The following is a 13,198-nucleotide window of genomic DNA, read 5'->3' on the forward strand; positions in this document are numbered from 1 at the left end:
TGCTGCGCCAGTCTTCTACTCCATGCATTTTTTTTTATTTTTTGAAGAAATGTGATATATGTACAGTATATTTCGCTAGGAGACCAAATACAAACTTGCAAGTAGAAAACATTCAAATGCTATCGTCAGGAACTTAGGATTTCAGTTATCATGGCAAAAACTCCTGTCGTGCCACCCTGCTAATAATGGCAAAAGCACACGGTATGAATAGCAAGCACTTTCGATTCAAGCAAGCCGTGTTTGAGTCCTTGTGCTGATTGGATAACACACTGAATATTTGAACAACGGAATTGAATATTTCACCATAGAAAACTCACCCATGAATCCAAGCATAGTAGCCGCAAAACAGAAATAACAGATAATTCTAGTGGGCAAAATTATAAATGAATTTATAGCCTTGAAATAAAACAAAATTTCATTTTTACAGAACAATTTGTGATCCTCACTGATTTATCCTTCCCAACCATCAAAAATTCGGAAATTAGGCTCAGAAATTTCAGAGATGACATGAATGGGCACACTCACGTGCAATATATCTTAAGATAAACAATATGGATGTTTCACCAGGTAATCCGTTGAACTGAAGCAAATTATCTGCAAGGAGTAGAAATATATAGTTAGTAAACAATCCACGGACTAATAGGGCAAACAACCATATATATAACCTCTATAAGAAAATACCAACATCAATAGATTTTTTGACGTCATAGTTACTCATCATCTATCACCTCTTTCCTTATATACCCAGCAAGAGTTCAGAATATACCATACTCCAAAATTTCAGAGACCATTTGCATTTTATTCTTCAGTCCAGTCGTTGCTTCTACTTAGCCTAACCGCACCATTCAAGTAACCATCAAACAAAAACAATCAAATGCAAGCTTTCTGTTCGCATCACGTATTCTGGAAGACTGCTCAATTGATGAACTTTTGTTATGTATTTTTGGAATCTGACACGACAATAAGAACTTATTGTTCCTTAAGCTAGAATACACGCGTGAAAATTATGACAAATTTCAGAATATGAATAACGGTAGGTCGGGAGAATGACCCAAGGAGCTTGGTTGCAGCAACACCAACGAGAGAGCCTGGTTGTGGCAGCACCAATGAGAGGTGTCGGTGCTATGCTGGGGCTCTGATTGCAGAAATCAGATATCTGCTAGCAGTAGCTATCGCACCCGTGGTAAAGGTAAGGCGCCTAGTTCATATCAAGCAGGCCGAAACAAAGCTGAGTTGGTGGCAGGGACTGTTGGAACCGGCTGATATTAGGCAATGGTCAAGTAAAACAGAATGATGTGTGGATAGAACTGCCCCAGTTTAGCAATGTAAAACATATATCTTTGACATTTGGCAATGCTTAGGTACAATCAAAGGATATGTATTGTCATAAAACCAAGAACCAATTTAACAATGAACAGAAACACAGTAACTGATCCTTCACTTCAAGACATTCTATTTCCTCCTAACGATGCAGGCCATGCACTTATCATATGTTGCACAAAGAACACAAACATTACTTTCTTGAATGGATCATTCCACAATGCACCCTTTCCACCATATAACTAAGAAAATTGTTGCATGCCTCATTAAGGCATAACCCCTAAACTAAATCAATTTCAGATATAAGTCAAGATGTAAATAAAATCTCTAACATGTTTTATTCACAGGTTTTGGTGCATAAATAAAGTGGTCAATAAAAAACTATTGTCAATGCAAAGGAATATGAACAATTGATTTTCATGCAGAGTTTCCTCTCGGTTCTCAAGTGATGGCAGTGCAAACCCATTCAAATTGCAAACCCATTCTCTGTGTGTCACTGCACTGCTATCATGCTTCGAGTGAGGAGGTTAGGATGAGAGTTGTGTACACAAGATCTCCAGAGTCTGCGAGAACATCTGATTCCCTGTAAGAACCACTCCACAATGAAACAAGATCGTAGGTCTGCATGGAAGGAGAAAAAAGATCAACGGGTCATATTTTTCTTTAACTAAGAACAGAAGGTTGTCTCACATATTGATGAGGATAGAAAATTAAACTTTCCCATAGATGTTGTCAAGACAGATAGATATTTTGTAACAATTCAGAGTCGAGCATGTGAATTGATCTAATTTGAATCTGAACTATTTATTACGACAACAACTGAATTGAAATTAATCAGAACCTTTTGTGGTTTAATACGCATACATATAACATTTACGTATAAGCAGAGCTGCTAATTCCTCTTTATAAAAAGCAGAGCTTCTAATAATATAAGATCCTAATCTCGATAACCTGAAAACACAATGTCCACTTCACATTCTGCAAGCATTTAATTGTTGATCCAAATCCAAGCATGGCCATTTGTTGATTCATTTTTAGTTATTATCTTTCAGCTCAACAACATGCTTTATATTTTACATAAGAATGATGCCTTTGGTATTTTCATGTCCAATAACTGAAAGTTTAAAACCTACAATGACAACAAAATCTTTGAGCAATCTTACACCCTAGATACAAAGAAAATCAAGCAAACATCAAATGAAGGACAGATTGTCTACAGGAATGGTGAATCCAAAATGAACAGGAGGACCCCAAAATTGGGGAAAGAAACACACCGGTCTTAACCTACTTAGAATCGATGTCCATGGTCCCGCAGGTATATATAGAACACACGAACTGCGCTAGCACCGCCTCCAGCTCATCAGAACTCAGGGATGGTACAAGGCACTGCGTAGCTTGTTGTGCCACTTTTTCCGACAGTGTTGTGGGTGTATCAATAGTTTCTTAAGAAAATAAGTACTCCCTCTAGTTCAAAATAATTTTCCAAAAATAGATGTATGTACACACTAAAACATATCTAGATACATCCATTTTTGGCCAAGTATTTTGAATCAGAGGGAGCAACAATAGTTGCAAGCCTATGATCAATCAGAACTGAGAACGAAGAAAATCACCTCCAATCCTTAAGTTTCCTTCTTGTCATGTAGAATGGCACAGCTTCTCTAGCTGAAAGAAATCACCTCCAATCCTTAAGTTTCCTTCTTGTCATGTAGAATGGCACCAGCTTTTCTAGCTGAAAGAAAATCAATGTCAATCAGCCTATAATATCTCTGACTATTTACAAATTAAAATTCCTCTCCAAGTGACGTCATAATAAATAAGTAAAGCAATGTAGCAGCATGAAAATTCATGCATTTTATCAGTGCATGCACTACAGTACGTACCACACGCTCTTGCCATCTCTCTCACTTTATAATCACATCTTATTACTTTTAATTGCACATAGTCATGTTCCTCTAATCAGATACACCACACAATGTGATGGAATTCAAGACCGCTGCATAAATCTCTCCTCAAAATCTACCATATATCACAAAATAAAACTTTGCTTAGGTGTGAATTTCAATCAGCACCTAGTAAAAACCCAGAGTACGCAAACCTGAGAACACAACATCATATAATTAACTCCTACAGGAACCAAAATGACATTGATAGCTGTGAGAAGAGCATCGTGGAATAGACATCCAGTACTAAAGAAAGGAATTAAAATGATACAGTCAATTAGTACATTTTGAACTTTTAATCACCAGATGTAGAGGCCATGCACGTTGCACAATCCACGAAGCAGATCCAAGAAAAACAATTTCGATTTTTGAAAAAAAAATACCAATGGAATCCCCTAAGATCACAAATATTAAGTTATGGTGATGATAGAGTTAGTCAATTATATAATCTCAAAATTAATCAGGATACTCTTCGAGGGGATGGAAGAAAGCAAGCATCACCTCTCTTTCAACTTTCAAGAAGGAAAGAGAAACGATTAGGTTTTGCTAGTAGCAAGACCATAAGCTTGCTCTTTAGCCAAAAGGGAAAGCTGATGCCTGACTCATGTAGTTAATTCATGGCGGCTGAGGTTGGGAGAGGTTGAACACGAAACAGGGGAGGTCCGCATCAAGAAGCGCATGGCCGAATGTGCAGGAGGACTCCGCATCGATCAGGAGAGCTTAAAGAGGATCGGATTGTCTGCAGTCAGTTGGGGTTATATAATGCAGTGCACACGTTTAGTTTTGGTGAACCTACTGAGCATCTATACTTTCAATCAATTTAGACGAATTAATTATCCTCGTGATGCTGCATTGGCACAGATATGAATTCAAACATTGGACAGAGCAAATCATCCAATTTGTATGCACAAATGCACAATCCATCCACAAAAATTATGCAGGGATCTATCCAACCATTGGCACCCTATTCATGCTTGCCCATGGTTATTACCATTAAAAAATAAAAATGCGGAAGGAGAGAAGGGAGAGTAGACCATACCTCCGGCCGGTGCGACCTGTAGCCAGGATGGACGCCGGCAAAGATCAGGGAGGAAGCTACCAGCAGCAGCTCACAGAGAAAATCGGCCTGCAGATCCAGATGTCATCCAAAAGAGTACCAGGGAGGCTCGAAGCTTCAAAGAGGACGGGCCATCGCGTCCGTGAGCTCCACGGCGGCGCTGCCAAGCTTGCCGACGACAAGCAGGTCAGGCATAATGTACGGGGGATTGGGGGTGGAGGGGGAGGAGAGGCCGGCGGTAGGAGACCCGGCGGTGGGAGGCGAGTCTTTCGGGAGACTGAGAAAGGTTAAGGGGAGTGAACCGCCTCGTTGGGAGAGGGAGTAGGGGACAGGGGAGGGAACCGCCTTGAGCGGCAGCTCCACCGTCATGCACAAGACACAGGCAGGTAGGGCCAACCAAGCGCCACGTCACGAGCAAGGAGAGGGCCTCGGAACCCTGGGAGCTTAGAGCTCTTTAAGGATGATAAAAGCTAAGCCTATGATGTGTGACCCGACGAACTAACCAAGAAAAAGACGGGGAAAGGAAGAACACGAATAACGGCGAAGAACATGGTGAACGCACGCATAACACAACCCGATACAATTTTGGTTTGCTCTCAACGGCCCCAACCATCGTCTCGATAGAATCACTCAATGGAGAGACACGAGGTAGAATCCCCGAGCAAAAGATCGGTATGCAATCGATAGAATCACTCGTATGGCGACCTCGAACGCCTCTTCTTCTTGTCTTCATGTCTCCGTGACGTTGGCCTTGAGTCTCGAGCATCCTCTCTCTCTTCTGTACTTGTCGACGCATTTCTATCAAAGATGAAGGACGGAGTATGAAATAGCATAGAGGGTAGGCACGCGTAAAAAACAAGATTCACCTTTGCGTGATATCTTGCCGATGAAGCATATGATGCAACGAAAACCGAAGGTCGGGCTATATTCACAAGCATGGCGCGCGAGGGTTCGTCGACCAGCCCGACCTAAAACTACGGGTCTGACCTATTGTGTCGTGATTGTTATATAGTACCGATAGATGTTCTATGACTATAACAAATATATTGTGCAACGGCTTTCCGTTATTCGTATTTATAAAAAAAATACTACTACAGGATATTTTTAGCCGCAGCTGCAGGCAAACGTGTAAAAAAGAAAATTCACACCAAGTACAATCTTGTACTCCGTAGTAAAAAAAAAAAAGAGTTCACACAAAGTACAAACCACCGGGCACCGGCATCCTCCACCTCGACGCTGGAGGGAGTCATGTTTCAACTGTACAAACACCGGGTATCCCAATCCGGCACAGCTGGATACCCGAAACCACCACCGTAGCACGGCGTCGCCATCGGCTGGTAGCAGCTCACCGGAGCAAGGTCCACCGTGGGGTACAAACCGTTGTCCGGCTCCCCTACTGCCGGGTAAATGCCACGGGCCGAAATCTCCCTCGTCAATGGTGGTGGGTAGATCGCAGCCGGCCGTACCGGAGTCTCCGGCGGCGGCGCAGAAGCGTAGTAGCAGTGGCTCGAGCGCGTGGCCGTGACCGTCTCGGCTGCCAACGGCGGGTAAATCGCGATCTTCTCCGTCAAGGGCGGGTAAACCGTGAGCTGCTCTATGGACGGCCAGTCTATCGCCGGGTACATCCCGGGCGACGCTGGCGCGAGGGAGACCGGGGAAGGCGGCGTGACGGGCTCGCCGTCGCTCCTGCGGTCCTCCTCCTCCTCCTGGTCGCCGTCGTTGGTTCCGTCGTGGAAGGCGTAGGAGAAGGAGATGACGCCGTTGGGCTGCCTGCCGTCGGATGACGCGGCGAGCTGGTAGGACACGCGGTGCGTCCTGCCGTCGGCGACGAGGCCGGCGAGCGGCACGACGGCGGACGCGGCGAGCACGTCCCCGAGGACGGCCACCTCCGCCTTGAGGTCGAAGCGCACGACAAGGACGCCGTCGTCGTCGTCATCCGCGCGCCCGTCCTTGTTATTCCCCGGTGATTCTTGCCCTGAGTCTGACGCTGGCGAGGAGGCGGTGGCGTCGGTGAGGTGGAGCCGCAGGCGCTCGTCCCACTCCGGGTTCTCACCGCCGACGCGGTCGGTGGGAGTCTTGACGCGGTGGAGACGTCGGCCGCGGGCGCTTTTGCCGGCGTACGACGTGACGCAGACGGATGCGTAGAGGCACGGCGTGTGGAACGGGAGCGAGGATCTGACGCCCCGGCACGACAGCCACGTGATGTCGATGGCCGCCGGCTCCGGCCGCCGCGGAGGAAGCTCCATCCGTAAGGTCGTGAGAGGCACGCAGGCGAGCGAGGACTTTGTGCGCTAGGCCCGCGCCAGCCAGTGACGAGAGGACGGAGGGGCTGCTGGTTAAGAAGGTGGTACACGACGCGGTGGCGGGAGACGACTGGACAGACAGGGAACATCTCGAAGTCTTGGCATTTGATATACTGATGCTGGTAGGTTTGGGACGGGTCTCACACGCGGCACCCCAACTAGCGCCATCAAATCCATTAATTTTTGGTTCGTGTCAGTTTCCGTCACAGTCTGGAGGAGGTTGCACGGAAACTTCTTCTGTGGCCCGGCTACTACTTCTGCCGTGCTCGAGGGTCAATTGCTTATTCCCCGCTCCAGAGAAAATTCGGTGATGGAGGGAGGAGTAGACTTTTCTGGTATGCGTGGGTGGACAAGAACTGCAGTGGAAATCGTCCTTACCGGTAGAGTTCCAGACGCACCCCAGGTCGAAACACGTGATCTTCTAGCACTAGGCTGCTAAAATTGTACTACTACCTCAGCTCCTATACAAACCAAACTTTGACAGAAATGTTTGACCAATTATATACATAGTTTGTTAATTGGATTGGTTAGATTTGTATTGAAAAACACTTTCTAATGATGCCATTTCCACATCAAATATTTCTTACATAATTTGCACTCAAGGTTCCGCGCGAAGGACCCTCTTTTGGCACCGCTATTTCTCAGAGAACCTTGCCACCGCACAAGCTTTCTCACATGAGCACAATTAACCTGGCGCAAATATGCCTTGGCTCCACTTTACCGCTATTATGCACAAGCTAAATATCCAGACAAATTTAGTGAATCGAATCAATGATGTTTATTCTAACATGGCGTGTTTATACAGGTTTCGTGTAGGCAGCTGTTACCAACAATTACAACACGGGTATGGAGTATGGACAATGTTTCAAGGAGAAATGCTGAAACTATACACTCGTGTTACAGCTAACTAGTACTATAACGCACAACGGACAATTGCCCTGGCAAGCAACCAAAATTTACCGCCATCCGCTTGGCAACATCAAAAGGTAAACATCTGTGCTGTGTATCTATGGAAAATTACCAGCTATAGGTTATCCCACTCGGCGGACTGCAAGGGAATGTACTTTGATCGGTCAGTCCCGGCTCCTCTAAATCCTGTTGTTCTTGAGGAAACCATTGGCATTGCAAGCACCGAAGAAGCGCTGATGGTCTCCTCCCCGAGGCCAAGCGACATGGAGCAAGCCGACTGCAAGCAAGATCACATGAGAAAGGCAATACCTGCATCGAGGCTACATAATGATTGGATCTAGAAATATAGCACTCACCTTAGCCCTAGACAATATGCGTTTTGCCTTCACTTTTACTGAGGAAGAGAACGAGTCTGTATCATCTACTTCTGTCTCCTCCATCTGCAACTTTCTGGATCTGCAATTTCCTGATGCATGCGCTTCACTGAAAAAAGGCAACGTCAAAATCAATCATTGTAAAATGCAACAACAAACTGATGAAGCATAAGCTTAAGCTAGATACATGCTAGTGGAAAGAGATAGCAACAAGAACCTGTTCATATCAATCGTAGGGCCCTCCGTAGCGCTAGAGCCATCTTTGATATCAGCTACTGAGAATTTTCAGAGTCAATACAATTTATTATATGTAAAATCAAATGAAATCAACTTATTGCCAAGTGCAAACCTTTGCTGTCATCAGGTGCTAGCAAGGATATGCCTATGAAGACAAATGTCATGCCCAATATGAACATCATTATCCTAAGTGTGTCAAATACCTAAGAAGGCAAGCCAAAATGTTATGTGTGTTATGTGTAGACTGGTTATTTTAGAAAATAGTCAAATACATACAGCGTAATGTTTAAATGGGACCCTTATATGGGTTCAAGTGATTTCACTCTATATATGGGGCACCCACATGTATTAATTAATTAATCTATCAACTTAATTAACAAGAATTTTTTTATCGATCTTTAGTCACCTGTTTGTTATCCCTAACCTATCTTCCATTCCTGAATCCCCTATCAGCTATCCTAATGGCAGTAGTTATTTTGTAGGCATCCAGGACGCTTACACCTAATGCATGAGCAAATTCAGCCATCAGAACAATTTATCAATATGAACTTACTTGATACTCTTGAAAGTAAACAAATCCTGTACAAATAGAGAAGAAAGTCCATGCAATTTGGAACATTGGGACGATCAGTATTGCATCGAACAGAGACAGCCCCTCATTAAGTCTCGCCATCTGTGCCACAGAAAAGTTCGATTAGACAACAATATAGATCACAACAGAATGTGTGGTAGTCTCAGAATCATGGATTAGCTTAGTGTGTGCAATTCATTACCCAAAATCCAGCTGTACAGAGAAATAACAGAAGAATAGAGTATGTGAACCAGCTGTGGAATTGGTATTTGCTGCTCATCGTGAGCCTCAACATGTTTGACCTACAACGTAACCAAAGAAAGGTAGTAAATATTATATGCTAGTCAGAAAGTCAGAATCAAATAAGGCAAATAGAATCAGCATGCCATATCCATAGAGCTCGGCCAAACCTACAATGATTTCGCAAACAAGACGGAGCAAGATCCAATAGCACCAGATACAATAGCATAAGAAAAAGGTAGCAGCGTTCGCCAATATGCGCCAGTGTTTTTTGCATTATCTGAAAGAATTGTTTCTCCACTTCTGCAGCAGAGCTTTTTAACGGTTAAGAATGAGCATAAACAATGTTTCTGAAGAGGCTAGGCCATATGAGAAGGATCTCACCTATAGAGATATTGATTAAATGCAACAACAAAGACCAATGACATGCAATACAGAACAAACACCAAATTGCTGTATTTCGCGATCAACTGCTCCGGAGTATAAACTGTCAACATAGAACACATATAACCATGAAGCCACAGATTTACAGCTATGCATCATAATAATATATGCTACAAACAGCTCATACCAGGAGATTGATGATTGCCGAAGGAAACTAAGAAGACATTGCCAAAGACAATAAAAGCTGTGGCTACCATGACTCTGAAAAGTAGAGTAAAGTCCTAATTAGTCTTATATCATGATTACATGTACTCGTTCTGATATTCATTCATGCGGTCTCAACAAGTAAATATACATACTTCACTGTAATGGTCTTGTTCAACACAACATACGCAAATGCAATATTGGATACGAACTGAATTGATCCAAGAGCTGCAAGAAGTGACTGCAGCAAAATTACAAAAACAATTATTTACCAAACCACCTAGGCCAAGGACGCTAAACTTGAAATGGATATAAACAACATGATAGAGTGGAATTAATTAGATCTAGCAGCAAGAAGACAAGACTGCTACTAAACTGACAAGAGCAATGCAAAGTTGAAGCTACGATCCGTACGAGGCCTTTACGGACGGTTCAGTCGTATATGCACTAGTGCACATAATATAGTATATAAATGTCCATATCATTTGTTATTCTTCCGTGTTAACTATTTTTTCTTCAAAGAGGAAGGTAGTAATCAAACCTGTGCGGCATATGCAAAGGACATGAAGTTTAGGCAGTTCCCCACGGCGAAAAATAGTATACCTGGATGCAGTTTTATAGTATTAGATGTGGCAGTTTCTAATTATTTTAATAAATATAAGAATGAGAAAATATGTTCTATCGGACAGCTTTACCTATTCTCCAAGTCTGGAAATACATAACTGATTTTGGGACGAATTTGCCATTGCCTTGATTACTGTTACTTGCAGAGAGCTTCTCTCTCTGACAGACAAAACAAAAAAAAATCACACATAATTTTAGAAGCATTTTTTTTTGCACAAGTAACATAATTTTAGAAACAATATGCTCAAGTAAGGCCACAGGGTAAATAGGTAGATGCCTGCAGAAAGAATGAGCTACAGAATTATCAAACATTGGCTTGGAAAGCATGCAATATATTTCATGTTGTCTGATTGTTTCATATAAAAAGCAAGATACTAAGGACAAGTTAACTTGTGAGCTAGCAAAGCAAATCACGGTCCAAATTATTAATACGAATTTAGAGGAAAATGCTACATGCCATATGGTAACCCAGAGTAAAATCACTGGTGTTATTAAGTAGATATGTAAGTTAGAAGCAAGTATGTAATACTCACCTGATCATGGCCCAATTTGAGAAGGTTGGTACCGAAATTAATGGCAACACTGCCCACAATGTTGATCAACGCTCCTATAACCCAGTCGCCCATGAGTCAAGAAGCTAGCTATAAATGCGTCTTACAAATATATGACATGCGCCTTCAACAAGCCACTTGTAGAGCAGCTCGTTGCATTTGTCTTGTGGTGTAACCAGTTGAGAGAGTTAGTTTGTTCAGCCCTGGGCAAGAAATGGTACGGAGATGAAACCTGTGTTGGCTGACACGGCAACCTTCAAAGAAAGGACAGATAGCATATATGAGTGAGTCACATGCAGTTAGGATTTAGAAAGAAGATGATTTGGCGAGGCATCCAAAGATGAGCTAGCACGTCCTGAGAACAAGCTGGCCAATGCAACAGCATGAGAATCTTCCAGCGAACAGTCCCAGAGAGTAGAACAAACTTTGTGTTAAACAAGTGCAGGCTACAATAATGGATCCACATTTCACTACCTAATCTTTAACAGGCCATTGTTTATTCTTCATCATTTGAGAAGTGCAAGAACCTAAAATCCTAAAAATTGTGTGGGGAGGTAAAAAGTGTCGCTTGCCATGTTGGGGGCAAAATGTGGATTAAATACTAGTGGAGTAGAAATTGTTTGGGTAATTATTCACCGAATCCAAGACCTCTGGCTGGCTAGCAGAGCAAGAGCTAATCAATTGGAGTAATGATAATAATTAGGACTCCCAAACATTGGAGATACAGACCGTGTAGATCTCGTCCCAAAACACGACCAACAGCGCATGAATTACTTCCAAAGATAAGGGAGGGGGAAGCGTGCGGCCGGATTCGCAGCTTAGATCTAGCATGAAGAACCGAGAATAAACAGCAGAATCATCCCAAGAAGGACCAACACAAAGGATTCGGAGAAGTAAAATGCAAAAAAACATACGTAGCAACATTTAGAAATAAGGCACAGATAAGATACGTGTTGATGGAAGTAAATCATGTCACCTGGGACGGAAGCCAAGAAAACCCTAGGTTGTACGCGCCGGAGAGCCGCTGGCGGTGCTCGGATTGGTGTGGCGCGGTAGGGAGAAACGAAGGGAAGCCGGGACCGGGGAGGGAGAGGAGAAATGCCGAAATGGGTGGGAGCGATGAGCAGGAGGAGGACGGGACGACGGGGCAAGGAAGGTCGGGTCGGGTCGGGTCAGGTCAGCACGTAAAGAGATTGGCGACAGCCGTAGGATTGGGATCGGACGCGTAGGGTGGTCGCAGCGGAGGAATCCCCGGTCAGATGCGGCGGAATCGGAGAGGGACAGTTGGGAAGGCAGGTTGGTGCTTCCTTTTCTCTTTTCCTCCCCCTGCGCTGCGCGTCTTTCCATGGTCTCCCTCCTCTCTCTCTTTTTCCAAGTTATTGATTGGAGTTGGACCTATTTTTCTTCTGCGTTCAATATACTTTTGCTTCATGCGCAATTTTTGCTGGCTAGCTTTCAGGTGGCACTAAGCTAAGCTACTACGTACCAACCTTGAGGAACGGAGGTTGAGCTTTCTACATAAATCACCAACCTCTAGTTAGAGCATGCACTCCTTTTTTCTACTTATTATGTACTGTATTTATTTCAATTTATTTCTGTACAAAACAAGTATTATTTCAATTTGTTTTTGTAAAAAAAACAAGTATTTATTTCATACTCTACTATTTTTGTAACCAATACGTCACTAATTTCCACTCTTCTTTCTTATTTTCACGTTTACTTGATGAACGTAGTGGGCAAATAGGACGTAAGCAATTGTCTACAAACTAAGTTGGAAGAAATAGAAAATGCATCCAACTAATATGCAGTACAAAATGTTCAACAACTGTAATACGCAAATATGCAGATTGACAACTAAAAGATACAGTAGAAAAATATGAAGTATATAAGTATAGAACTTTTGGACAGCTAACAAGTTGATGAGCAAACAACTATCAGAAAAATGAACTCGGAAAATATTCAGTACTCAATCATCAATAGGTGAAGTACTGTAGAAAGTATCTCGACCTATGATCTTAAGCACGCGTTGGTGCTGATCTTTTTCGGCGGGCAGATTCAATGCTCCAATTAATATGCTTCTGCTTTTGTCAGATATGGTGACTTGAGACAAGTTTCACCACGGGCCACTTTGGTGTCGCAATCGTGTGGTGTCCTGCAACTATGGTGGGTTTCTATTCCGCGTTGGTGGTGGCGAAAGGTGGTGGTCTTTGGTTGCTTGGTATCGAGGTGGATGCGTGGGCCATTATGTTTTTGCCAATAAAATTAAGTTTTGTGGCATAGGTGGAAACTTTTGAACAACGAGGACGGAGGCAATGATGAGAACACATGTGGGTGCCGCTCACCAATTTGGAGGCATCCCTACATCACTATGCCCTCCACTCTTCATAGGGTTCTGGTGAAACCCAAGATCTTAGGTCTTTCCAGATCGGGCTCCTTGGAGATATCACTTTTGGAGTCCCTGCTCAATGTTGGCAAAAGCTT

The 13,198-nt window shown here is 43.3% G+C and overlaps 2 protein-coding genes and 1 long non-coding RNA gene across 4 annotated transcripts; all 3 read right to left on the reverse strand.

Annotated features, from left to right (window-relative positions):
- Positions 1 to 1,766: 1,766 nt before the first annotated feature.
- On the reverse strand, positions 1,767 to 3,054 carry LOC127330405 (uncharacterized). The gene is made up of 2 exons (XR_007869270.1): positions 2,934 to 3,054; positions 1,767 to 1,941 (listed from the first exon to the last, which is right to left on the reverse strand). It is a non-coding gene; the product is annotated as an uncharacterized lncRNA (long non-coding RNA).
- A 2,115-nt stretch (positions 3,055 to 5,169) lies between these two features.
- Positions 5,170 to 6,715, reverse strand: LOC127334651 (uncharacterized). Its single transcript, XM_051361169.2, has one exon. The coding sequence runs from the start codon at positions 6,564 to 6,566 to the stop codon at positions 5,574 to 5,576; it is 993 nt and encodes a 330-aa protein (XP_051217129.1). The 5' UTR covers positions 6,567 to 6,715; the 3' UTR covers positions 5,170 to 5,573.
- A 650-nt stretch (positions 6,716 to 7,365) lies between these two features.
- LOC127334650 (probable magnesium transporter NIPA8) lies at positions 7,366 to 11,859 on the reverse strand. 2 transcript variants are annotated; one of them, XM_051361168.2, is made up of 14 exons: positions 11,694 to 11,859; positions 10,700 to 10,971; positions 10,238 to 10,325; positions 10,084 to 10,145; positions 9,698 to 9,783; positions 9,526 to 9,599; positions 9,339 to 9,441; positions 9,129 to 9,257; positions 8,917 to 9,016; positions 8,697 to 8,816; positions 8,256 to 8,346; positions 8,124 to 8,178; positions 7,889 to 8,015; positions 7,366 to 7,809 (listed from the first exon to the last, which is right to left on the reverse strand). In XM_051361168.2, the coding sequence occupies exons 2-14, from the start codon at positions 10,790 to 10,792 to the stop codon at positions 7,648 to 7,650; spliced, it is 1,290 nt and encodes a 429-aa protein (XP_051217128.1). In that variant the 5' UTR covers positions 10,793 to 10,971; positions 11,694 to 11,859; the 3' UTR covers positions 7,366 to 7,647. The 2 variants fall into 2 exon arrangements, with proteins under 2 accessions (XP_051217128.1, XP_051217127.1); XM_051361167.2 differs by having other exon boundaries at positions 8,124 to 8,181.
- Between the last annotated feature and the right edge of the window lie 1,339 nt (positions 11,860 to 13,198).

This window comes from Lolium perenne, chromosome 6, assembly GCF_019359855.2.
Source record: "Lolium perenne isolate Kyuss_39 chromosome 6, Kyuss_2.0, whole genome shotgun sequence".
Taxonomy (NCBI): domain Eukaryota; kingdom Viridiplantae; phylum Streptophyta; class Magnoliopsida; order Poales; family Poaceae; genus Lolium; species Lolium perenne.